The 26452-nt window shown below is 51.5% G+C and overlaps 1 protein-coding gene across 9 annotated transcripts in view; it reads right to left on the minus strand.

The window, feature by feature from the left end:
• SEMA4A (semaphorin 4A) overlaps positions 1-25969 on the minus strand; it is a 30437-nt gene extending 4468 nt beyond the window's left edge. The window contains exons 1-12 of one of the 9 annotated variants that reach the window (XM_063694106.1): positions 25891-25907; positions 19515-19748; positions 18574-18741; positions 16716-16876; positions 15159-15221; positions 14805-14903; positions 14467-14572; positions 12740-12856; positions 12272-12396; positions 11776-11948; positions 10197-10347; positions 284-464 (exon numbers count right to left, since the gene is read on the minus strand). In XM_063694106.1, coding sequence (XP_063550176.1) covers positions 284-464; positions 10197-10347; positions 11776-11948; positions 12272-12396; positions 12740-12856; positions 14467-14572; positions 14805-14903; positions 15159-15221; positions 16716-16876; positions 18574-18712 — 1315 coding nt within the window. In that variant the 5' untranslated portion in view covers positions 18713-18741; positions 19515-19748; positions 25891-25907. Of the gene's footprint in view, positions 1-283; positions 465-10196; positions 10348-11775; positions 11949-12271; positions 12397-12739; positions 12857-14466; positions 14573-14804; positions 14904-15158; positions 15222-16715; positions 16877-18573; positions 18742-19514; positions 19753-23234; positions 23337-25890 lie in introns of those variants that run through there. The other 8 variants (XM_063694115.1, XM_055361856.2, XM_063694104.1 and 5 more) reach the window with 8 other exon arrangements.
• Positions 25970-26452: the final 483 nt, after the last annotated feature.

Genomic DNA, 26452 nt, shown 5'->3' on the forward strand with positions numbered 1-26452 from the left:
TCCTCTAACACAGCTTCCCTCATAAGACACACAGCTCTTGATAAAGCCACCAAAGACCTCCCTGTCTGCCTCCCCCACCATAGGAAGCTCAGAAAGGGTAGGGAGTGGACTGTTTTGCTCCTCTGCTGTATTTCCAGAACCTAGCAGAATGCCAGGCACATAGCAGGTGCTCAGTAAACAGTTGTTGAATGAATAAGTGAATGAACTCAAGGGTTTCCCTCCTCAACCTGGGGGCATCCTCTGCTCTAGTCCTCTGGGGGATGTCCCGGAACCCTTTACTCACTGGTTCCCAGGTACATGACAAGATGGCTGTGCCCATCAAGGCCCTGGGCTGTCTCCACTGCAAGCCGTGTATACTCCACGCCAGATTTCACCAGCAGGGGCGTCCCCACCACCTGCTCATCCATCAGGAAATGGTCCTTCATGAAGGTCAAGGCCTTATCAGAGGAGGGGCCCACTGAGCACTAAAGGAGGAGGGAGGCAGATCAGGTTGGTTTGCCCCTTCCCCTCAGCTCACTCTCCCCCCGACGCCTGCTCTTCTCCCTTCACCCCCTCCCTCATGGCAGTCCTCATTTCAGGGTGGTGGTTAAAGCTCAGACTCTGGAGCTGCCTGATTGTGCATCCCAGCCTCTGCATGCCTGAGGTTCCTCAGCTGTGAAGTGGGCCTGTTACCAAGACCTGCCTCATAGGCTCGCTGGGAAAATGAAATGCACTAATACATGAAAAATAATTCAAACAGTGCTTGGCGTGAAGCAAGCACTCAGCAAATGTTAACTGTTATTACTGTTCTCCTCCTTTGCACCTCCAGCAAGGAGGCCTGGCAGCCAGCAGGAAGCAGGACGAAGCCTCCTTATAGGCAAGTACCAAGTTTTATGGCTGGGCGCAGTGGCTCACACCTGTAATCCCAGCACTTTGGGAGGCCTAGGCGGGTGGATCACCTGAGGTCAGGAGTTCGAGACCAGCCTGGCTAGCATGGTGAAACCCCGTCTCCACTAAAAATACAAGTATTAGCTGGGGGTGGTGGCATGCCTGTAATCACAGCTACTTAGAAGGCTGAGGCAGGAGAATCACTTGAACCCAGAAGGCAGAGGTTGCAGTGAGCCAAGATTGTGCCACTGCACTCCAAACTGGGCGACAGAGAGACTCCGTCTCAAATAAATAAATAAATAAATAAATAAACAAACAAACAGCCGGGCACAGTGGCTCACGCCTGTAATCCCAACACTTTGGGAGGCCGAGGCTGGCGGATCACGAGGTCAGGAGATCGAGACCATCCTGGCTAACATGGTGAAACCCCGTCTCTACTAAAAATAAAAAAAAATCAGCTGGATGTGGTGGCAGGCACCTGTAGTCCCAGCTACTCGGGAGGGCGAGACAGGAGAATCGCTTGAACCCGGGAGGCAGAGGTTGCAGTGAGCCGAGATTGCGCCACTGCACTCCAGCTTGGGCGACAGAGTGAGACTCGGTCTCAAAAACAAAATTAATTAATTAATTAATTAATTAATTAAAAAATACAAAAATTAGCCAAGCATGGTGGCAGGCACCTGTAATCCCAGCTACTCAGGAAGCTGAGGCAGATGAATCGCTTGAACACGGGAGGCGGAGGTTGCAGTGACCCAAGATTGTGCCACTGTACTCCAGCCTGGGCAACAGAGTGAAACTGTGTCTCAAAAAAGAAATTTAAAAAAGGACCAAGTTTTACTCATGTCTGTATTTCCCGGCATAGCACAGGATCTGGCACACAGTTGGTGCTCAATAAATGTTTGCTGAGTCAATGACTGAATGAATGTCACAGAAAGGGGTGGTGTAGCACGGAGCATTTCTCATCACGGTTTTGCACGAACTTGCTGCATGACTCTGGGAGAATCCCTTCTCCATTCTGAGCCTCCTTTTTCTCACCCATAAAATGAGGGGGTTGGACCAACTGTTCTCTAAAGGCCCTGCTAATATGAGGATGCTGTGGCTCTGGGACACCTGTGTTCTGATCTTCAGTCAGGATCCTTGTTCTCCAAGAGCACTGTCTTAGGGCCAGCCCCAACTCTGTCACCTATAAGCTGTGTCCTTAGACAAGCTGTTTCACCTCTCTGACCTTCAACCTCATCTGCAAAATAGGTAATAACATCTACATCTCATTTTGATGCCAGAATGAGCACATGCACCTACTCTCATGTCCTCCCAAAGGGTTTTTTTGTTTGTTGTTTTTTATTTTTACAAATAGAGACAGGGTCTTACTATATTGCCAAGGCTGGTCTCAAACTCCTGGCCTCAAGTGAACCTCTTACCTTGGCCTCCCAAAGTGCTGGGATTACACGTCAAAGGGGTTTTTTTTAAAAAAATTGTTTTTTGAAACAGGGTCTCACTGTCATCCAGGCTGGAGTGCAGTGGCATGATCTTGGTTCACTGCAGCCTTGACCTCCTGGGCTCAAGCCATCCTCCTACCTTAGCCTCCTGAGAAGCTGGAACCACAGGTGTGTGCCACTGTGCCTGGCTAATTTTTTTTTTTTTTTTTTTTTTTTTTTGAGACGGAGTCTCACTCTGTCTCCCAGGCTGGAGTGCAGAGGCCTGATCTTGGTTCACTGCAAGCTCCGCCTCCCGGGTTCACCCCATTCACCTGCCTCAGCCTCCCGAGTAGCTGGGATTACAGGCGCCCGCCACCACGCCTGGCTAATTTTTTTCTATTTTTAGTAGAGATAGGGTTTCACCATGTTAGCCAGGATGGTCTCGATCTGACCTCATGATCCGCCCACCTCGGCCTCCCAAAGTGCTGTGGGATTACAAGCGCCTGGCTTTTTTTTTTTTTTTTTTTTTTTTTTTTTTGAGACAGAGTATCGCTCTGTTGCCCAGGCTGGAGTGCAGTGGCACAATCTTGGCTCACTGCAACCTCCGCCTGGAGAATCAAGCGATTCTCCTGCCTCAGCCTCCCAAGTAGCTGGGATTACAGGCACCCGCCACCACGCCCAGCTAATATTTGTATTTTTAGTAGAGACGGGGTTTCACCATGTTGGCCAGGGTGGTCTCCAACTCCTGACCTCAAGTGATCCACCCACCACTGCCTCCCAAAATTCTGGGATTACTGGCATGAGCCACCACGCCTGGCCCCAGCTAATTTTTTATTATTTGTAGAGATGGGGGTCTCACTATGTTACCCAAGCTGATCTCCAATTCCTGGCCTCAAGTTATCCTCCCACCTCGGCCTCCCAAAGTGCTGGGATAACAGGCATCAGCCACCGCACCTGGGCCAAAGGGAATTTTTTTTGAGACGGAGTCTCGCTGTGTCGCCAGGCTGGAGTGCAGTGGCACGATCTCGGCTCACTGCAACCTCCACTTCCCGGTTTCAAGCAATTCTCGTGCCTCAGTCTCCCAACTAGCTGGGATTACAGGCACACAGAACCACACCCAGCTAATTTTTGTATTTTTAGTAGAGACGGGGTTTCACCATGATGGCCAGGATAGTCGCGATCTCCTGACCTCATGATCCACCTGCCTCAGCCTTCCAAAGTGCTGGGATTACAGTGTGAGCCACCACGCCCGACCAGGGAATTTTTAAAAAGACATAAACCAGCCAGGCGTGGTGGCTCACACCTGTAATCCCAGCACTTTGGGAGGCTGAGAGGGGCAGATCACGAGGTCAGGAGATCGAGACCATCCTGGCTAACACGGTGAAACCCCATCTCTACTAAAAACACAAAAAAATTAGCCGGGCATGGTGGCGGGCGCCTGTAGTCCCAGCTACTCCGGAGACTGAGGCAGGAGAATGGCGTGAACCTGGGAGGCGGAGCTTGCAGTGAGCCGAGATCGCACCACTGCTCTCCAGCCTGGGCAACTGAGCGAGCAAGACTCCGTCTCAAAAAAAAAAAAAAAAAAAAAAAAGAAAAGAAAAGACATAAACCTAGATGAGGGAGGGATGGGGAGAACAAGAGAGAAATGCAAAAGCATCCACATTTTGGAAGCTGGAAAGCGAATGAACAAATAGAAAAGACTTAACAGAGAAAAAGAGAGAGAGAGAGAGAGAAGAATCTTCTCAAGCCAGCCCTGGAGGAAGCCCCAAAACATTTGGAAGGCAGGATTCCTAAAGTTCACGAATTACTAATCTCAGCAACCTCTGGAAGTGAGGTTAATGGGGATGCTAAATAAGGAGGATTATTTGAAAGTCTGTTTAAGAAACAGGCAGGTACTCTCCAAACTCCACAGAGCTGGGTGACTGCCCCTTCCACATCCTGGCCCAAGACTGGAGGTTTATCCACCAGAGAGAGTAAAACAGAGGGTTTCTGCATGGAGGATAGCAGGCCCAGTTGATGGAGACACCATCCCGAAAGAGGGGGATTCAATAAGGTAGGTACACTACATGATGAGACTCTTTCCCAAACCCAACCACAGGGGAACTGTGGCTCCCAGACACCAAGAGCCAGATCATCTGCCTCTGCACAGAAGACTAGAAGAGGCTGCTCTGGGAAACTGACTGGAGGTCTAAGAGGAAAGACTTAATGACCTAAGATACAGTAAAGATACTGACATTGAAGATTCCCACCAAACAGCCCAGCCAGACCACCCTCAGTGGTGACATAACAGAGACCAAATTGCCAAGCCTTAGTTATGGACACAGAGCTCCAAACAGCTTCAAGGTCTCCCACTGTTAAATATGAGTAGACATTCAAGGACTACCAGACAGGTAAGTAAAACCACCAACATGAAAGAAAGAAACCAAAATAAACAAATAGGGAAAAAAAAAAAAAGAAGAAGAAGAACCAACAAAAACCTGAGAGGCCAGGCATGGTGGCTCACGCCTGTAATCCCAGCACTTTGGGAGGCCGAGACGGGCAGATTGCCTGAGGTCAGGAGTTCGAGACCAGTCTGGCCAACACGGTGAAACCCCATCTCTACTAAAAATAGAAAAAAAATAGCTGGGCGTGGTGGTGGGCGCCTATAATCCCAGCTACTCGGGAGGCTGAGGCAGGAGAATCGCTTGAACCAGGGAGGTGGAGGTTGCAGTGAGCCGAGATCGTGCCACTGCACCCCAGCCTGGGCAACAGAACAAGACTCTGTCTCAAACAAAAAAAAGTAAGCTGGGCGCAGTGGCTCATGCCTGTAATCCCAGCACTTTGGGAGGCCGAGGCGGGTGGATCACCTGAGGTCAGGAGTTCAAGATCAGCCTGGCCAACATGGTGAAATCCCATCTCTACTAAAAATACAAAAATTAGCTGGGTGCTGTGGCGGCGCACGCCTGTAATCCCAGCTACTCAGGAGTCTGAGGCAGGAGAACTGCCTAAAGCCGAGAGGTGGAGGTTGCAGTGAACTAAGATCGCGCCATTGCACTCCAGCCTGGGCAACAGAGCGAGACTTCATCTCAAAAAAAAAACAAAAAACAAACAAACAAACAAAAAACTAAGAGGAAACAGAAATGAATCAGAAAGAAGAAAACTTCACAGAAATCCATCATTACTATCCTATGGGAGATATGTGAAAACAGTGCATCCATGAAACAGGAAGCGAATGCTGCCAAAGAAGAGTCTTTCCTTCACACAAAGAGGGCTGCCAGGCATTACGTGTATCCAGAACAAAGAGCACACAACCACGATGAAGTAATCTGGCCCCTCCTCCAAACCAAACCTGAATCCGATTAAGTCTCTAGATCCAACTACTGAACAATTTACAGGAAATACTTAAACTACACTACAGAGATGCAATCATCAAGATCCAGGCTGTGGAAGACTCTGACAAACAAAAAAATGCACGAGAAAAATAGAAGATGGAAAGGGATTATGTAATTTTTTTTCTTTTTCTTTTCTTTTCTTTTCTTTTCTTTTTTTTTTTTTTTTGAGACAGGGTCTCACTCTGTTGCCCAGGCTGGAGTACAGCGGGGTGCAGCCTTGACCTCCCGGGCTCAAGTGATCCTCCTACTTCACCCTTCCAAGTAGCTAGGACTACAGGCACGTGGCACAACACCCAGCTAATTTTTAAATATTTTGTAGAGATGGGGGTCTTACTATATTGCCCAGGCTGCTCTGAAACTCCTGGGCTCAAACAATCCTTCCACCTCAGCCTCCCAAAGTGCTGGGATTGCAGGCTCGAGCCACTGTACCTGGTCTTAAATTTCTTTTAATCTATACAATCCCAGGTGAGGCATGGTGGCTTACACCTGTAATCCCAGCACTTTGAAAGGCTGAGGTGGGAGGATTGCTTGAACCCATGAGTTTGAGACCCTGCCTCTACAAAATATTAAAAAATTAACTGGGTGTGGTGGTGGGTGCTTGTAGTTCTAGTTACTCAGGAGGCTGAGGTAGGAGGATCGCTTGAGCCCAGGAGGTCGAGACTGTTTGGCAGAAACGAAAAATCTTTTTCTTTCTTTCCTTTCTTTTTTTTTTGAGATGAAGTCTTGCTCTGTCATCCAGGCTGGAGTGCAGTGGCACCATCTTGGCTCACTGCAACCTCCACCTCCTGGGTTCAAGAGATTCTTCTGCCTCAGCCTCCGGAGTAGCTGGGACTACAGGTGTGTGCCACCACGCCTGGCTGATTTTTGTATTTTTAGTAGAGATGGGGTTTCACCATGTTGGCCAGGCTGGTCTGGAACTCCTCACCTCAGGTGATCCACCTGTCTCAGCCTCCCAAAGTGCTGAGATTACAGGTGTGAGCCACTGCACCTGGCCTTCTTTCTTTTTTCTTTCACTGTCTCTGAACACAGAAATGAAAAACCTGACAGAAAGATTGGAAGACAAAGTTGAGACACTCTTCCAGAAAAATAGAACACAACCAAAGACTTGGACAGTAGGAAAGCTTAAAAAAAGTGAGAAGACTAGTCTAGGAGGTCCAGAAAAAAGTGAGAAAACACCCCATTGGAATGTAAGCCCCATGAGGCAAGGGACTTTCATCTGTTTGGCTCACTTCTATATTCCCTGCCTAGAATAGTAGCATGTGTCCTCAAAAAATATTTGTTGAATGAAAAGAAGATAGGGCCAGGCACAGTGGGTCACACCTGTAATCCCAGCACTTTAGGAGGCCAAAGCGGGTGTATTGCTTGAGCTCAGGAGTTCAAGACCAGCCTGGGCAACATGGTGAAACCCAGTTTCTACTAAAAATACCAAAAAAAGACCGAGCACAGTGGCTTACACCTGTAATCCCAGCACTTTGAGAAGCCAAGGCAGACAGATCACCTGAGGTCAGGAGTTTGAGACTAGCCTGGGCAACATGGTGAAACCCTGTCTCTACTAAAAATACAAAAATTAACTGGGCATGGTGGAGGGCACCTGTAGTCCCAGCTACTCGGGAAGCTGAGGCAGGAGAAGTGCTTGAACCTGGGAGGTGGAGGTTGTAGCGAGCCAAGATAGAGCCACTGCACTATAGCCTGGGGGACACAGCAAGACTCCATCTCAAAAAAAAAAAAAAAAAAAAAAAAAAAAAGAAGATAGGAAGATATAGTTCAAGAAAACTCAGAACTGAAAGAACTAAGATAACTAATTTCCAGGCTGAAGTGGCCCATTGAGTACCCAGCACAATAAATGAGTAGTGTTCCATCAAAGCACAACACCATGAAATTTCAGAACACCAGGACAAAGAAAAAGCACTATAAGATTCCAGTGAGGGCAGTGAGGCACACTGCCTATAAGGTAGCCCTGCTCCACAAGGATCAGTATTTAAAAAAAAAAAAAAAAAGATTTCAGTGAAATAAAACCAGGTTACATTCAGAGGGCTAGGGATCAGAATAACTTTGGGCTTCTCAACAGTACCTCTGGAAGCTAGAAGATAATAGAGCAAGGCCTTCAAAGTTTGAAGGAAACGTATTTCTATTCTAGAATTACGTATACCTAGCTGAACTATCAAATAGGGAAGTAGAATACATTTTCAGACACTCAAGATCTTAAAATGTTTTACCTGCCATGTATCCTTTTCCAGGAATCTACAAAGGATAACCTCCACCAAAATGAGATAGTTGAAAAGAAAAAAGAAAAAAAAAAGAGGAAGCCATGGGACACAAGAAACACGAGATCTGTCACAGGAAAGAGGCAAAGGGAATCCCCAGAATGATGAGGCAGGGGAATTCCAGGATGGCATCTGTGCTCCGGGAGTAGACGGCACTAGTCTAGACTGGAGCAGTCAGGAAGGCTCTCCAGGAAGATGAAACTGTTAGAAAAGCTAATAGGTCTGTCTTCAGAAGAGATTCAGATAATTTAAGAAGAGTTTGGGGTTGGATTAAAGATAAGAGCTTAGACCAGGCACAGTGCCTCATGCTTGTAATCCTAGCGCTTTGGGAGGTCAAGGTAGGAGGATCAACTGAGGTCAGGAGTTAGAGACCAGTCTGGCCAACATGTGAAACCCCATCTCTACTAAAATTACAAAAATTAGCTGGGTGTGGTGGCGCACACCTGTAATCCCAGCTACTCGGGAGGCTAAGGCAGGAGAATCGCTTGAACCCAGGAGGCCGAGGTTGCATCGAGCCGAGATCACGCCATTGCACTCCAGCTTGGGCGACAGAGTGAGACTCTGTTTCAAAAAAAATAAAAATAAATAAAAATCTTAGAAAACAAAGCAAGCAGAAAAGTCAAGATAATTACTAACCCCAGGGAAAACAAAACTATGCAAAAAGGAAAAGTAATCATGGCTTATTACCTGGCTAGGCTGTGAATAAGAAGGTCATGATATAAATATTGATCTAACCAAAATTACTAGAAAACTACGTTAGGAGATTGGGGGTGGGTGCAGTTACTGTATGTTGGTCCAAGTCAGCTTTTGCGGGAGAGGGTTAGAAAGCCGATTTGCATTGTTTGCTGACTTCTGTGATGTATACTTCCACCATGGCTAATTTCAAGCTACCAGTGTAATATCACTAAACACAAATTTGGAAAAAGATGGGCAAAAACAGTTCTTGCTGGCTGCTGCAAGTCAGCTCTAGCACACCACTGGGTGGAGGTGGGGGTTGGGGAACATAGTTAAATCCTCACTTTCTACAGTGGGAATTCAACAGATACTGTCTGAGACTGAAACATCACGAAGTAGCAATAAATCATGTTATTTAGAAATTTTGAGATAAATTTGAAAAGAATCAGCTAAAAGAGTTGAAAATGGTTGCGGAGAGGTGGAGGATGGGAAATAGGACTGCTTTTTATAGTCAACCCTATAGATCTATTTCATTTTAGATCTATTTGATTCTTCAAATCATGTACATATAATAGCTCTGATTTTTTTTTCTTTTGTAGAGGAGAAAATGTTGCCTCACCATGTTGCCCAGGCTGTGATTTTTTTTTTTTTTTTTTCATTTAAAAACTTTTTAGAGACAGCATCTTGCTCTGGTCACCCAGGCTGGAGTGCATTCTCGAGATCGTAGCTTACTGCAGCCTTGAACTCCCAGGCTCAAGTGATCCTCCCACCTCAGCCTCTTGAGTAGCTGATTACAGGCACATGCCACCAGGCCCAGCTCATTTTTTTTGGTAGAGACAGAGTCTTACAATGTTGCCCAGGCTGGTCTCAAACTCCTGGCCTCAAGTGAACCTCCTGTCTCAGTCTCCCAAATGGCTGGGATTACAGGCATGAGCCACCATGCCCAGCCTCTGATTTTTTTTTTTTTTTTTTTTTTTTGAGACTGAGTCTCACTCTATCACCCAGGCTGGAGTGCAGTGGCGCAATCTTGGCTCACTGCAACCTCTGCCTCCCGGGTTCAAGCGATTCTCCTGCCTCAGCCTCCCAGTAGCTGAAATTACAGTCGCGTGCCACCATGCCTGGCTAATTTTTGTATTTTTAGTAGAGATGAGGTTTCACCATGTTAGCCAGGCTGTTCTCAAACTCCTGACCTCAAGTGATCCACCTGCCTCGGCCTCCCCAAGTGTTGGGATTACAGGTGTGAGCCACCACGCCCGGCCCTAGCCTCTGATTTTTTTAAAAAGTTAAATAATAAATGCAGGTGGCAATGCCCAAGACAGTCCTTGGCACACAGCCCATGTTCCCTTGTTTCCATAGTGATATACCCAGATATTTGGTGTACACTTAGCCTTGGTGAAGGGAGATGGCTCCAGCAACTGCTCCGTGTATAAAAGGGTGCTAGGCACATGTGGAATGTAGGCAGCTATACCAGGTGTACGTCTGAGCAGACAAGATTGGTGGGGTGGAGAGCACTAACATTTATTGGGCATTTACTATGCCATGATAGGTGTTTTTTCATGCACATTATGTGTGTGTAGACTGTGCTCAGTGTGGGGGGTAGTACTCACACTGCCTGGCCGGGGGTTGGTCTCAGGGCCCCTATAAGTAGTCCAGCGTGAAGTTTCTTTGTTCAACTCTTTGTATTTCCCCTTAAAGACACGTTCAATGTCCAAGAGAGAGAAGGCACAAACCGCAGAGCTCCTGGTCCCGCCAACCTGCCTGGAGACAGCCAGAGGGAACATTGTCTGTGGTCTCTGCCACACCAGCAGCTCTCTCTCCAGCCCTGGCCCACCCTCAGTGAGAAAACCCAGGAGGCAAGAGTGTGGAGAGCTGGGCCACCCTCCAGCTACCACTCCTTCCCCTCATTGTGTTGATAAGGGCCAAGGGAGCCCCATGGAATTCCCTGACTCTGGCCCAGGGCCTGGCTCTAGGCCCATCTTGGGATCTGAAGTCTGATTATCCTTAATGAGAATTAATTGGGGCTCAGGCCCTGGGGTGGCCCCTGCCTGTCCTGCCTATACTGGGCTGCACCCATTGGAGGGACAGTGTAACCAGCTCTAGCCTGGCTCCACACAAACCCCTCTTCCTTTGAGTCTCTTGGATCCCTGGTCCTCAGAGAACCGACCAGTGCCTGACTACCAGACTGTTATTATTCCTCAACCCTGGTCTGTGGAGACAGGAGGTCTGTTTCTCTGCTCTCTTGAAGCTGACTACTGTATACACCAGGCTCTCAATTCTGGATCCTGTGGATACCAGACCCCACTTACCCCAAATACCTTTGGTACCTGGCACATTGTCAGCAGGTACCTAAACACTGTGGGGCCAGACCATGACTCGGGGACCTTGGACAAATTGGTTAACCTTTCTCAACCTTCAAGCAATGACTTTATTTTTATTTATTTTTTTGAGACGGAGTCTCACTGTGTTGCCAGGCTGGAGTGCAGTGGTGCGATCTCAGCTCACTGCAACCTCCGCCTCCCGGGTTCATGGGATCCTCCTGCCCCAGGCTCACGAGTAGCTGGGACTACAGGCATGCGCCACCACACCTAGCTAATTTTTGTATTTTTAGTAGAGACGGGGTTTCACCATATTGACCAGGATGGTCTTGATCTCCTGACCTCGTGATCTGCCCACCTCGGCCTCCCAAAGTGCTGGGATTACAGGCATGAGCCACCGCACCCGGCCGACTTTATTTTTATCTTCTGATACGGATAGCGTTTCCCTGTTTGCCCTGGCCATTAGGAAGTGCAGAGCTAAATTTGTGGCTGGCATCCAGGGACTATACTACATCTTATGACAAGCATTTGTAGTGTGTTGGCCTTACCCCTGGCTTCTCATACTCTCCTTTTATTCCCATTTCTTTATCTATTTTATCGATTTTAATATTTGCCTTTTGTAAAATGCTTCCTATCCCTTTTGGAACTAGGCAGAATATAAACTAGTTAGAACCTCTCTGCGTCTTATTTTTCCCATTTACAAAAAGGGCATGAGTCAAATTCCTGAGAGGTGGTGACGATTTAATGCCTTCCTATGTGAAAGTGCTGAATAGGTGCTGGCTCATGTCAATTCCTGCCTCCGCTCACGAGCTGGGGCCTCACTGGCGTCAAGTCCCGTGTCCAGCCCCCATGGTCCAGCCCTGCTGCTCACCACTGGGAGGTGAAGACTGCGTAGATGTGGGGAGCTGTGGGAGAATCGGCGGGGAGCAGGACCGCGTGGCGGATGACGTTGAAGGGCAGCTGCCCCGGCTGGGTGCAGAGCAGCTGGGCCTTCAGGAAGGTGGTCCACTTCTTCTGCAGCAGCTTTTCGCCGCCCACGTCATTCTGGGGGCACAGGGGGAGTCAGGGGGCGCCCCGGGCGCCCCCCGCCCCGCCCCCCCGGCCCCGCGTGTCCTCCCCGCCCCCCGCAGCTCGGCGTGTCCCCCCAGCCCCCGCCAGCCCCGCGCGTCCCCACCCCGCCCCCTCAGCCACACTTGTCCCCCGCCCCACCCGCCCAGCCCCGCTGTCCCCCGCTCCACCCCGCCAGGCCTGCTTGTCCCCCGCCCCGCTCCCCCGCTCTCATTGGGGGCCCACCACTCAGTCCTGCCCCTGCCATCTCCCTATTGGTTCTCCTCCAGTTAGCCCCGCCCCCCGCCCAGGCCGCGGACCTTGCAGACTCTAGCCACCCGCGATGTGTGGAGCCTCTCAAAGAAGTCAAACTCGCTGGCTGTCTCCTCGAAGAAGAAGTAGACGACCTGGGTCGAAGGGATGGCTGCCACGAAGGAGGCGTCATCTGCGGGGGAGGGGCAGATGGGCTTAGGGACTGAGCCCCTGGATGCCCTGGGTTTGCCTGAGTGAAAACCCTTGGTTTGGCCCTGGAGGCCAGGACACAGGCTTCCTCGGGTCCCACAGCTTGTCGAGGGGTAGCGATGTGGGGTGGGGATGACTGGTACTTCTTTAATGTGTTTACATAAGACGAAAGCTTCAAGAGGACCGGAGCTTTGCCTTCTTCCCTGCCATATACCCCCTGCACCTAACAGTAATGGACACATTGTACCTTCCGCAAATGAAAGTTGAGTGAATTAGCAAGGTCACCAGGACTCAGGAAAGGAGGCCAGCGGGGGTCAGGTCCTTACGATGCAGCCAGCGGAGGAAGTTGTCGGTCTTGAGGACAGGCTGGGATCCCAGTGTGCGCATCAGGATGGGCTCACTGCCCAGGAAGTTGTTCATAGTACCAGAATAGAGCATCCCATCTAGGGTGGAGGAGAGGAGAAGAGAGAACTGATGGGGTGGAGGGCTCCTCTGCCCTCCACAGACCTGCCTCTGACTGGGGCTGGCATCCATATCAGTCTCGGGGGCCCTGCATCAGTTCTGCACCTTCCTGGGGAGCCTCAAAGGCCAGCTCCCCCTCCTCACTAAGCACCCCTCTTAGCTTCCTCTCTCCACAGGAAATGGCCATCCTGTGTGGCCCTCCGTGTTTGGGCACTTTTCCAGCCTTTCTGTGGCTACTTCCTCACATACCTAGCTGAACCACTTGCCAAGTAGAATCACTTACTGATCCTGGAAGGTGACTGTGTTTTCCACTTCCACACCTTGGGTCCTACCCTTCTCTCCCTGGAACACCTTCCCTGCCATCTGTCTACCTATCTTTTCAAGGTCCTGCTGAAAAGCCGAAGGCCATCTCCTCCAGGAAGGCAGGTGGGAAGTCTGTAATGGTTGGTGTCCAGTAGTGCATTGAGACATGGTTTCTCTCTCCCTTTTTTTTTTTTTTTTTTTTCAAGACAGGGTCTTGCTCACATCCAGGCTGAAGTGCAGTGGTGCCACCACAACTCACCGTAGCCTTGACCATCTCAAGCGATCCTCCCACCTCAGCCTCCCAAGTAGCTGGGATCACAGGCGCTTGTCCGGCTAATTTTGTTGTTGTTGTTTTTGTTTTGTTTTGTTTTTAGTAGAGACGAGGTCTCACTATACTATTGCCCAAGCTGGTCTCAAACTCCTGGGCTCAAGTGATCCACCCGCCTCAGCCTCCTAAAGTGCTGAGATTTCAGGTATGAGCCACTGCACCCAGCCTGATTTCTTGTTTATAACTCCTATACTACCCAGCACAGTGCCCAGTACACCAGAGGAAGTGTTCACACAATTGTTGAACAGTGGCTCAGTCTCAGGCCTCTTCTCTACCCAATACCCTTCCCGGGCCCTCGTGCCTCTGTCTCTCCACATGCATCTTTCTCCACCACTTTTTGTGGCAATTTCAGCAGGAGCTGGTGGTTGGGGTGCTTAATTCTCCCTCTGATCTTGTGCTCTGAGGCTTCTGGCTTCCCTCTCTCTCTCTGTCCTCTGCATTTTTTGTTTTGTTTTGTTTTGAGACAGAGTCTTGCTTTGTTGCACAGGCTGGAGTGCAGTGGCGCGATCTTGGCTCACTGCAACCTCCACCTCCTGGGTTCAAGCAATTCTTGTGACTCAGCCTCCCGAGTAGCTGGGACCATAGGTGCGCCCTACCACGCCTGGCTAATTTTTGTATTTTTAGTAGAGATGGGGTTTCACCATGTTTACCAGGCTGGTCTCAAACTCCTGGGGTCACGTGATCCACCCACCTCAGCCTCCCAAACTGCTAGACTGCTAGGATTACAGGCGTGAGGCACTGAGGCTTTTTTTTGAGATGATCTCGCTGTGTTGCCCAGGCTAGACTCAAACCCCTAAACTCAAGCATCCTTCAACTAAAGCTTCCAAATAACTGGGACCATATGCACGCATCACCACACCCAGTTTCCCCTGCCTTTTGGAAAACTCTGTAATATTCCATATTTCACAGTGTGACTGGAGAAAGTAGATGTTGGGATGAAGTGGGAAACCTGATACTCACCCACCAAGACAGCTGTATGCTTGTGAGCGGGGTCAAAGGGGCTTTGGCCTTTTCCCTCCATGACCTTGTCCTCCGAGATGGGCAACAGGTAGGAATCTTGAAGTTCCTAAATGGGGAGAGAGGCTGGGGGGCCAGAACGCCAAGGTCTCACATCTGGGAAATGAGGGGCTTGAGGAAGGAAGGGAAAGGGACATAGAGGGAAACTGGTCTGGGGCCAGGAAGTTCATGAAGGTCCTGCATCTGGAAGGCCAGAGTTTTCCAGAGCTGCAGAGGAAAGTCGTGGGTAGATGTGAGAAGGGATGCTTGGGGGCCTGAGCGCTGGGCACCAGAGAACTCACAATGAAGGTACAAGCAGGGCTGAAGGCGAAGGTGCCGCAGGTGTAGAGATGGGTGACATTGTAAGAAACCAGGACACGGATGAAGTTGAAACACTGTGTCTGAGGGAGACAGAGAATTTAGGTCTCCAGGCCACTTGACTCAAATTGCTGGACCCCCAGAGGTTGCCCCCTCACTGAGGAGAAAGGCTAGGTAATGCTGGGGCAGTCCCTGTACCTCTCTGTAGAACATAATCCAGGAGATAACCATGCAAACAAGTGCCCTCCACTGCCGCCCAACCTGAGGTCATCCAGGGATGGTCTAGGGATGCCAGGGCTCTCTACCCACTCTACCCCTACTCCCCCACCTCCACTTACCTCATTGCTCTTCTTCTTAAAGGCACATTCACTCTTTTTTCTGTCACTGGCTGGCCACGGTATCTGAAAGTGGGGAGTTGGGAGGGCGAGATGAAGAGAAATAAGGTCCTCAGTTCTAGCTGTGACCTGCCTCCCTTCTCTGCTCTGATGTGAAATCACCAGCAGGCATGGTGGTTAGTGACATGCTGATGGGCAGTAATAACATCAGTTTGTGACCATGGCTATTACTTGAATAATACTGGTATCAGACATAGCTCCATAGTTGAACACAGCCTAAGGAATCAGACAGACCCAAGTTTAAATCTAGACTTGGCTATTTCCTGACTGAGAGATCTTGGTCAATTTCATAGGCTACTGGCAGATACAACCAGGTGGCATATACAAAACACCTAACACGATGAATGGTATATATGGCAGCAGTTGTCAAACCGCACATTTCCTGGGGAAATTGTTTAACAAGTTGGTTCCTGGGTCACGCCTTAGAGAATCTGCATTTTTAACCAGCATCTCATATGTGCAGGTGGTCAGCAGACTACACATCAGGATACACGAACCATGGAGGTGATTGCTATATTGCTAGTGCTTTCTCTCCCTTTCTTCCTTCCTTCCTCACATTGTTCCCATTAATAGGGTGACTAAGACAGAAGCAGCCGGGCACAGTGGCTCACACCTGTAATCCCAGCACTTAGAAAGCCTGGGGCAGATGGATCACCTGAGGTCGGGAGTTCGAGACCAGGCTGACCAACATGGTGAAACCCCGTCTCTACTAAAAACAGAAAACTTAGCCATGCCTAGTGGCAGGCGCCTGTAATTCCAACTACTGGGGAGGCTGAGGCAGAATTGCTTGAACCCGGGAGGCAGAGGTTACAGTGAGCCAAGATCATGCCACTGCACTCCAGCCTGGACAACAGAGTGAGACTCCATCTCAAAAAAAAAAAAAGACACAGAAGCATCAGTGATTTCTACTAGTGGGTAGATATCAAATTACTGACATAATTTGAGTCAGTGTTTATCTCATATGTCAATGATTTCCGTATCAGCCATTTTTGCAATTAATATTATTCAATCACTATTCATAATACCAGTGAAGAGTGAAGTCACAGGCTGGGTGCGGTGGCTCACGCCTGTAATCCCAACTCTTTGGGAGGCTGAGGCAGGCGGATCACCTGAGGTCAGGAGTTTGAGACCAGCCTGGCCAACATGGTAAAATCTCGTCTCTATTAAAATTAGCCTGGCATGGTGGTGCATGCTAGTGCCAGCTACTTGGGAGGCTGAGGCAGGAGAATTGCTTGAACTTGGGAGGCGGAGGTTGCAGTGAGCCAAGATCGTGCCACTGTACTCCAGCCTGGGCAACGGAGCAAGACTCCATCTCAAAAAAAAAAAAAATTGAGGCCACATTTCCTGTCTGTTATATTGTCACGATATACATATAAAGAGAACTGCTGATTACAGATAACAGCAACTGAGTTGTTATTCATGCACAGGCAGCCAAACCCAGGGTAGCTGCTGGCCCCCTCCTCACTCCCAGCCCACACTCTTTATCCCTGGACTCCTCACCACGTTCTTTAGCCTGGGGACCCCTGGATCCTGGATATCCAAGGCCACAATGGCTTCTCGAGCCCCCACGTAGAGAGTATTTCCATCACCACTCAGGAGCAGAGTGTCAAAATCCTGGAGGCCCTTCTGGTGGAAGAAGCTAAGTGCCCTGCGTTCATCCCCTGTTGGAGGTAGTAAGACAGAGAGAGTGATGAGGACTTGGTGGGCAGGCAGCTGACTCCTGAGATAAAAGTGGGGGAAGGGGAAGGGTTGCCTGAGTGTGCTCCCCAGGCCTTGGCAGCTAGATGCACTCTCCTCCACCAGTAGTTCTTCTCTTCACCCCACCCCAACACAAAAGCGTTGTGTGCTGAGCCCGCAGTAGAGAGGAGAGGCAGCCAGAGGCAGGGTAGTGGGGACGGGAAATAAAGTGAGGCACAGTGGATGCTCTTCCAGGCCTGGGACAGGGAGGGCTACCGTGGGGGAGGACGCCTTGGTCCTCACTAGGATGAGGAGCAGCAGGCAGACAGACAAACAGGAAAGTGTTGGCAGCCACAAGCAGCAAAACTATATGCAGACAGGAGGGCGTATGTCAGAGTCCCTCTCGCCATCCCCCCAACCACCCCTGCTTTCTTCCTCTTCTGTTAAAGGAAATTCCCACCAGTAGAGTCACCACGAACAGAGAGGAAGCATTTTTCTTCAAAGATCCGTGTGGGCATGGCTGGATGTCCCCTGGGCAGGGATGGTGAGCCAGGTGTAGGAGGCTCACCTAGGTCCTCTCCATGACCTTGGCATGGTGGGGTGGGTGGGGGTGTATTTTCCTGTCCCACTGGCACATCGGCAAGGAGGAAGGAGCTCCTCAGATCCTCTCTCATTAGCACTTGCACTGTTGCATTAGTTAGAAAGCTGACTAGCTAATTGATACCTTCGCAGGCTCAGGGAATCTTACACAGGACAGAGGGGAGAAGTTGGGGAATCTGGTGTGGCTGCGGGATGGAAGGGCCAGCCTCAGGGAGGAGCATCTCCTGGAGGCCAGGCCTCCCCCAGAGCTGCATAAACCCGTCAGTTGCTGAACAGATCACCCTGTATTGATGGTCTGATTGCTCATGTGCTTCCCCCTTGTGACTGTGAACACCTTGAGGGCAGGGGCTGAGGCTTATCCGTGTTTGTGCGCCCAGCATCCAACACAGAGGAGGTCTCTGCATCAATGGGCAATATACGTTTCCTTTACCAATTGCCCCAGAAAGATGCCAAAGACACAGCCATGCCCAGTCACCTACAACTCCTACAGTGTCTACATCCTTTCCTGAGTCTTCTCCCTGGAGGTGAGGGGGCCAGCAGCCTCCACAGTCTCAGTAAGAAACCAGCCAAGCTGTGCTTGCGTGTGGGTTCCAGGGCCCATTCTCCAACCAGCCATCCCATGGTCCTGGACATGGTATGGTCCAGCGTGATCTATGTGGTTGGCATGGGCCTGGCAAGCCCCGGGTCCCCGGGTCCACATATGGTCTTCTAGCATGGGCCTTGACTTTGGGGTACCTGGGAGTGTAAAGCAGTTAGGAGTTTGAGGTGCCCAGCTTGGTGACAGTGATATTTAAGGAAGGAAAGAAAAATTACCAACATGGAGAACTGGAAGAAGTGTGCCCCTGGCCCCGTGGCCACCTGTTTTCCTCAATCTGCTCTCCAGTGGCTTTTCTTTCCTTTTGGACTTCTGTTTCTGGCTGTGTATCTCTTTCTCCGAAATCCTCTGTTTCTCCCTGGCATCTCTCTCTGTGTCCCTGTTTCTCCATATCCATTTCCCCCCCTCCTCTGTTCCTCTCTCCTTCCTCCACCCACCTCCAGCTCTCTATTGCTATCCCCACACTTCCTGCCGTCGGACACTTACCTGCATAGTATCTGACCCTGGGCATGGGCCCCTGCCCGCCTCCCCCCGCGGTCGTCGTCGGCAGCAGCAGCTGAAGCAGTTGGAAGAGGAAAAGGCCCAGGAGGCTCCAGGGGTCCAGGCCCAGGGCTGGGAGGGCCATGCTCAGCCACAGACTGTCACCAGGGAGCTCTGGGGAAACAGGCACCCGGGCACTTTCTGGGTGAGCAGTTCTTACCACATCCCCCCGAGGACCAATAGGAGAGCCCCAGGCAGCAGAAGCGTGTGTATTGGTGGCGGGGGTGGGGCATTGGGGCAGAGAAGGTTCCCTATCTGGAAGGGCCCTAAGACAGTCTCACTTTCATCATCCTTCCAGGCCTCAGCCTGTCACCTCACTGTCCCCTCTGGGTAGGAGCCCAGGCCTCCCCTATCCTGCTTCTTCTGCTGTCTTCTCACCAACAGCTCTGGTTTCTTACTCTCAGGAAGTCTATCCTGTCTTTCCTCCTTTGCCTTCCCTCTTGTCATAGCCCAAGCCCAAACCGTTGCCTGGCTCTGGGCAGGGAACATTTTGGGGAGCAGGTTCCTGTACCCAAAATATAAATTCCTCAGACTTTACTCTCCTGTCACTTTCAGATCTGTTGACACCTGTGCCTCATACTCAGCTCTGACCCAGGTAGGCAGACTGGGTTTGAGTCTGCCTGCTCTAACCTCTCCCCCAGCCCCAGCTGGGTTCAGGGTCTTTGAGGCTCAGGCCTGCCTGGCCCGATACTTCCAGGGAGGCAATGAGGGTCCATCCCACCAGGTTGGTTATCAGCATTTCCCGGGGAGCTGCCTGGGCAGGGGTGGCTGGCCAGCTCCCAGCCTCTGCAGCTCCCCGGCCCCCTTGTCTCTTGCTCCTGTGTCTGCCTCCCTGGGCCTCTACATAATCTTCCCCAAGACCACCCACCCCAAGCCACCCATCTCACCTCACATACCCTTGAACCAGCCACAGTGGGAAACTCGGTGTCTGGATTCTAGGGCGGGGGTGCCATTCAGGAGAAAGAAGAAAGGGGGTTCCCAGGCCCCAGAGGCAGGGGACAGAAGGCTCAGCCTGGCTGGAACGGGAGTGCGGCCCTCCAGGTGCCCATCATGCCAAAGCCAGCACTGGGAGCTCTAGGCCAGGGAAACCGGAATTTCCACCTCTCGAGTTGTGACAGATCCTGGCTTGGGCGGAAGTTGGTGGATTGGGAGGGAATAAAAAGACGTTCACCCACCTCACAAGAGACACACCTCTCTCTCCCTCCTCTGCTCGGTCCAACCAGAAAGTTTAAGAGGCCCTTCTAGGTCATTTCAGCGATTCCCCTGCCTCTCCATCATGTCACAGCCAGTATAACCAGCCTAGCAGTGGTTTCTTCTCTTGCTTAAGATTTCCCAGATAGGGGACATGACATATTCTTCTTTTCACTTACCCACAAGGTGGGGTCTCTCTACTCCTACCTACTGGGAAGTCCCTGCAGTGGTCTAACCTTTAAACCTCCCACTCTCAGCTGGGCCATAGTCTTTAAAAAAATAAAATAAAAGAATTGTATTAGGCTCTTATCCATGATTTTGCTGAGGAAGTCTCCCTTGCCGTCTAATCTCCATCACTCTTTGACATCAGGCCAATAGGAAGCCCAGAAATCAGGCCAGTAGAAAGCCCAGAACATTTCCCATCTGAACTCGTGCTCACTGGACCACACTTTGGAGGCACCCAACCCCCAAAGGTGGCTGCTCACCCCTCCCTAAAGGCTCCAGGGGGAGCCTCATAACGCGGGGTTAATGAGGCATCCAGCGCCAAGAACTCTGTGGCCTACAAAGTGGGTAGGTTCCTGCCCACTCGACATGGTCAGCTGACTGCAGGTTAAAGAGCACAGACATCCCAGGGCTAATCCAACTCTAATAAATAATCCACTTCCATCTGACATGCACATTCCTCCCTGGCAGGAAGTCCTTCCTGTAGTGTAACTTCCATCCCTCCTGCTACAGCACCAGCCAACATGGGGGATGTTACAGCTCAGGCTACTCCTTATAATTCCTCATCTGAGGTACTCAGCCTTCTTTCATCTCTCTCAATTCCCTGGGGGTTGGTCTCAGACATACCCTGCCTGACAATCGTTTCTGTCAAGACTTGCCTAGGACTCCCCCAGACTCTCCCAGAGGCTGGTTGCCAGGTCCCTTCCAGTTTCTTTGAATCAAGAGAAACTCCCATTTATCCACACCCTACCTTCTGTGTCTCCCCAACCCCCAGCTCAGATTTGGGAAGCCAGTCTGCCCCTGGGCCTCTCTGCTTAAACAGATTGGCTTATTTGGGTCACTGGGAAGAGTTCTGATACGGGGAGGCTGGGGGAGTTCCAGCCCTGATGTCCCAGCCTGATGTCCTATTCCCACCTTTCTGGAAGTGATAGACTCCATGCCCTGCCCCCAGTTCTTCCTCCAGACATCCAGAATTCTCCCAACTCCGGACGTCCTCTTCCCCAGCCCCTCTAGCCAATATGAATAGTTCACACTATCAGGCTTTAGCCCTCCCAACAATTTTAGCAGCTAGGTACTGCCATAATCCCATTTTACAGATCAAGAAGGGAGGTTACACAGCTTGAAGCCAAGTTAAATTCAGATCTGCCTCATTCAATAGCAAATCTCTTAGCTACAAAGACTCTACAGAGTCCTAGTCCCTCAGTCCTCCCTCCTGCCCCAGTCCACAGTTCTGAGCCACTTGGATAGAGAAGGCAAGGGTGGGCTGGGAGGGTAGTGAGCTTTATCTACTCTAGGCTAAGAAATAAGATCTCTGGGGTGATTTCTGAGGACTTTCAACAGGGCAACCGCACAGCATTAAACCAAGCGTGGGCTTTTTTTTTTTTTTTTTTTTTTTTTTTTGAGACGAAGTATTGCTCTGTTGTTGCCCAGGCTGGAGTGTGGTGGTGCGATCTCGGCTCACTGCAACCTCCGCCTCCCAGGTTCAAGCCATTCTCCTGCCTCAGCCTCCCAGGTAGCTGAGACTACAGGCATGTGCCACCATGCCCGGCTAATTTTTTTTGTATTTTTAGTAGAGATGGGGTTTCACCATGCTGGCCAGGCTGCTCTCAAACTCCTGACCTCAAGTGATCCGCCTGACTCAGACTCCAAAACTGCTAGGATTACAGGCGTGAGACACTGCACCCAGCCCCAAGCGTGGCCCTTATGAGCAAGCTTATTTGTGTCAATAAAGCGTTTCAGAGGGAACAGAAACCTTCTTGAAGGAAGGCTGTGAGGTACCATCCCCTGCCTCTGCAAGGGCCTCCTGGTCAAAAAGAGCACAATAGGAAGGGCACCCTGCCCCCAGCAGTGCACCCCTCACACCAGAGTCTCTGGAGTCAGACCCCAAGCCCCACTGCCATCTCCCCTGCTTCAGCTGGCAGGGCCCCAGCCAGTGCTGGCTTTGTGGGCACGAGACCTGTGCAGCCACACAGGGCCCTGTGCAGCCACACAGGGCCCTGTGCTCAGAAGGGCCACACTTGGTTTAATGCTCTGCTGTTGCTCTGTTGAAAGTCCTCATAATACTTAAACAAGGGGCTCTACATTTTTATTTTGCACTGGGCCCCACAAATAATATAGCAGGTCCTGCACACAGCATCAAAGAAGCTCAGGGCTGACAGGGTACTCAGACATACCCTTCCTGACAACCGTACAAATGAGGAAACCAAGGCCAAGGAGCGGAAGTACCTTGGCTGGGAATGGTGTCAGGCAGCAGGTCAGGTGGGGTGGCAGTGGGAAGGGGTCAGATGTTCAGGGACCTGCCCACAGGGGCCGTGTCATTTTCACAGCTCCAATCTGGGGTTTCCCCCAGCCCATTTCTCCACAAGCCCTGGAGCCCAGCCTTGGGTCCTGCCATGACAACAACACTGAGTGCACCCTCTGCCCTGCCAGAGTCCAGCTCCTCCCCTGCAACCCTTACACAGCATGCGATGTAGCCCCTTCCTGCCAGGTTCTATTGTGCAGAGGAAAGGTCTAGATGTGGAGGTGGGAGGGGAGATGGAGAGGTTGCTTCCTGCCCCGACTCTATGCTACCTCTGAGCTTCAACCAGCCCCAGACGCTCAGTCTCTTCTGAGCCCCTGCAGAACACGGATGCTGCACTAAAGGAGCAGCTCCTGGAGCCAGGAGAGAAGCAGCTCCTGGAGCCAGGAGAGAAGCAGCTCCTGGCTTCACGAGTGATCTGGCAGGTCCAGTTTCCCCCACCTCCTCCCTTTCAGCTTCAGGGGCAGCCCACAGAAGAGTCCAGTTCTGGGGAACATTGCCTCCTGACTTCCCTGCCTTAGCTCCACCTGCCCTGGCCCTCATCTGCCCTCTTGTTATGATCACAAGCAAGTCAAGTCAACTTATATCTATTGAGTGCCTAGCGTGTATAGGCACTAGGGACGTCCCCAAGCCTCTACGCCCCCTGTGTCCCTCCACCTCTTCGCATCCCCACTGTCTCCCAGCCTTTTTGCCACCCACCAGCTCAGTCCCTCCTAACCCCTTACCCAGAGCTTCCCAGGTCCCCTCCTCCAGTCTGACTAGCTCTGGAAGGCTGCGCTGAGTATCACACACAATAGCCCGACCCCTCTGTCTGCCCCCTCCTTAGGGCAGAGCCAGCACCAGACAATGGCCCCGCCCTCTCCCTTCAGAACTGTCAGCTCCCCCGCTCCCTTACCTGGAGCCTGGGGATGCCGCTGCGTTTCCCTCCCTCTGGAATGCCAGGCTTTCCGGTCTCTCAGTGCCTCAGCCCCTGCCACACCCCCACCCCCATTCTCAACCCCATCCCGCCTCACTGGTCCTCAGTCACCATGGCAACCGCATCTCTAAGTGGGAGGGACTAGAATCTCCCCATATTCTTCCTCCTCCTACCCATGTCCCACTGCGCCCCACCTTCTGTGGCTCCTGGATTCGCACATGTGGAGGAGGAGGGGCTCCAGATGTGGGAGGAGGTGAAAAGGAGGTACAGTAGCCCCCGGTCCCTGCTCAGCTCCCTTGCCCACCTTCAGCAGGCACCACCGTGCACATGTCACCACCTGGGTTCAGGGGGTCAGCTGGGGCCCATTCCTCTTTACAACCAGTTCCTCTGGGTTTCCCTCTACCCTGGGAACTGTGTATATGCCGGGGCGACACAGCTGGACCGCAGCCCAACCCCATGCAAATTCAGTTTGCCAATGAGGACACGAATGAGCCCACAAATATCTAGGCAAATATGCAAATAAGCCAAGGGACAGACTCTGTTAAGAACCCCAAGGAGCCCTCTTCTATTTACAGTATCCTGACTTCTGAGGGAGGGGGTCCACTGCCAGGTTCAGGTTCTGCCTCTCCTTCCTAAGCTGCCTGAGAAGAAGGTGGCTCCCCCAGAAGCCTTCTGTGGCTAACACCCTCTGAGATGTATTAAAAGGGGAAGGTTTGTGCTGTAGAGAGCAGACTTCAGAAAGGACTTTCCAAGGGTCTAGACTAGATGGGCATAGGGAAAGAAGACAGCCGGATTCTTTCCCATTCGGGGAAGAGCACAGGCAGGCAGCGGTTTGTATGGAGCCTTTTTGAGAGCCAAGCCTGTGCCCTCTCCCAGCCCTGATCCTAAACAGCCTTGTTACTAGAGCTCCCTTATGTCTCTACTGGGCCCTAACTTTGTTGGCAAAATGAGGAGTTGAAAAAGCCCCTTCAGGCTGGGTGCGGTGGCTCACGCCTGTAATCCCAGCATTTTGGGAGGCCGAGGCTGGTGGATCACCTGAGGTCAGGAGTTCGAGACCAGCCTGACCAACCTGGAGAAACCCCATCTCTACTAAAAATACAAAATTAGCCGGGCATGGTGGCGCATGCCTGCAGTACCAGCTACTCAGGAGGCTGAGGCAGGAGAATCACTTGAACCCGGGAGGTGGAGGTTGTAGTGAGCCGAGATCATGCCATTGCACTCCAGCCTGGGCAACAAGAGCGAAACTCCATCTCAAAAAAAAAAAAGAAAAAAGAAAAAGCCCCTTCCAGGCTGGCCTCTCTCTCAGCTGGCAGGGGACTAGAAAAGGCACCATGAGTCTGGGGTGAAGGGCCCTAGATCCCAGGCTTGGTTGCCTGTAGCCTGCTGTGTGATGCTGGGCAGAGCATTTACCCTCCCTGCCTCACATCCATAAAATAATGGCTTTTCAACCTGCCTGGGAGCAGCATGGCTCCGCCAGACTTCATAGTATTTTTAAGAGGAAGGAAATGAGTGTGCTGGTGTCGGCCCCGGGTAGAGGGTTTCATGGACCAAGACTGCTTCCCCTTCAGATCTGAGTTGGGGTGGTGGTTGAGCATTTGCTTTGTGGTGAAGCCAGGAGGGCATGGCATGTGCTGAAATTGGAAGTGGACCCTGAACGGGGCCGCCATGTCCCCACTGATTCCTGACACTCCACCCTCACTGCCTCTCTGCATCTCGGCTGTGGGGACTCAGAAAGGACCTGCTTGTTCAGGCTTCTCTCCCCTGGGACTGGGACACATGATTTGAAATTAAGATGGTGGGGAGTAGAGGACCCTGAACTAGTATGATAACAGGAAGGAAGCAGGTGAACTGCAGGAAGCCCTCACACCCCCATTGGACATCCTTGGGTCCCTGCCCCTATTTTCTTCCCTTTTAGGGGAATTGGATCCAGTCTCTGTGGCAGAGAAGGGAGGAGCTACATTTCTGAAATAACCCAAGGGAATGGGGGAGCCTATAGATCCCACCTGGCTCCACTTCAATCCAGGTCACCCCGCCGGACTTCGGGGGCCTCCCCTGGCCTTGCCATATGAGAATCAAAACTTCCAGAAAAGAGCTAAATAGTCTTGATGAGAGAGTAGGGACATAGTCCAGGGTGGTGGCCATAGCCACAGTTAGAAACTCGCTGGAGTGAGCTGGACACCCAGGCCTCCTGTTTGCAGTTCTGTGGGGTGGAGAGGGAGAGAGAGCCTTTCCACAAGCTAATCTCCATTTCTCCTGCTGCAGCATACATAATTCTATTTCCTCTGGTTTGTCTAGCCTCAATTTCCCCACCTGTGGGGAGTGGGGATGTTGGGACCCTGTGTCTTTGATTGCAGGGGGCAAGGAGTGGCTGATGGAATTTAGAAAATGAAGGTCTTGGGGAAATGAGATGGGGAGTGGAGGGAGGAGACCCAGGCATCCTGCTCCTTAGGATATGCCCCTCAAGATCCCTGAGGCTGCCCCTCCCCCAGTAGAGGCCAGAGGACCACCCCCTGCATTGTCCACTGGAGTTGACACACAGACACTCCATGTCCATAGTCCCAGAGTTCTGGCATCCCGCCCCTCCCTCCCACCCCAGGGACCACAGTCCCCCTTCCCCACCACTTTTAAGCCTTACCCCCAGCCCAGAAGTGGAGACCCTAACCCAGGCGTCCAAGACTTCCAGCAGAGTCTGCACCGGACAGGGGGTGGAGCAGGGCCAGGCATGGCAGGGAGAGGGTGGGGGCCCTGCCAGCCCCCTCCAGTGCCCCAGTTCCCAGGCAGCTCTTAAAGGGACCAAGGAGAATTAGCCAGGGGCAGCTTAAGGGGGTGAGTGTAGAGGAAAGTAGGTGGTGGGGAGAGGACTGGACTTGCCAGGGGCAGGAAAGCCAGAGCCGGGACCACCTGACACCTCCCTACTCCCCTGGAAGCCCCCAGGGTCCTCTGCCTCACTTTTCCCTCATCCCATGAGACCCCCATGCTGGCCAGGCAGCTTCCGACTCCACCTCCTCAGACCCTGCCCCCTGTTCCCCTTGGGCTCCTGCCCACTTCCTCCCCTCCCCCATATGCGTGCCACCTCAGTCTCCAGTGAGAGCTGCCAGTTGGCACCAACTGGTACTAGGCACGGAGAATCAGCCCAACAAGTGGAAGGGCCTGAGGCCTGGCCCCCAGAAGGCAGGGGGAGGCCAGCACCCCAGAGT

This window comes from Gorilla gorilla, chromosome 1 (assembly GCF_029281585.2).
Source record: "Gorilla gorilla gorilla isolate KB3781 chromosome 1, NHGRI_mGorGor1-v2.1_pri, whole genome shotgun sequence".
Classification (NCBI taxonomy): Eukaryota; Metazoa; Chordata; class Mammalia; order Primates; family Hominidae; genus Gorilla; species Gorilla gorilla.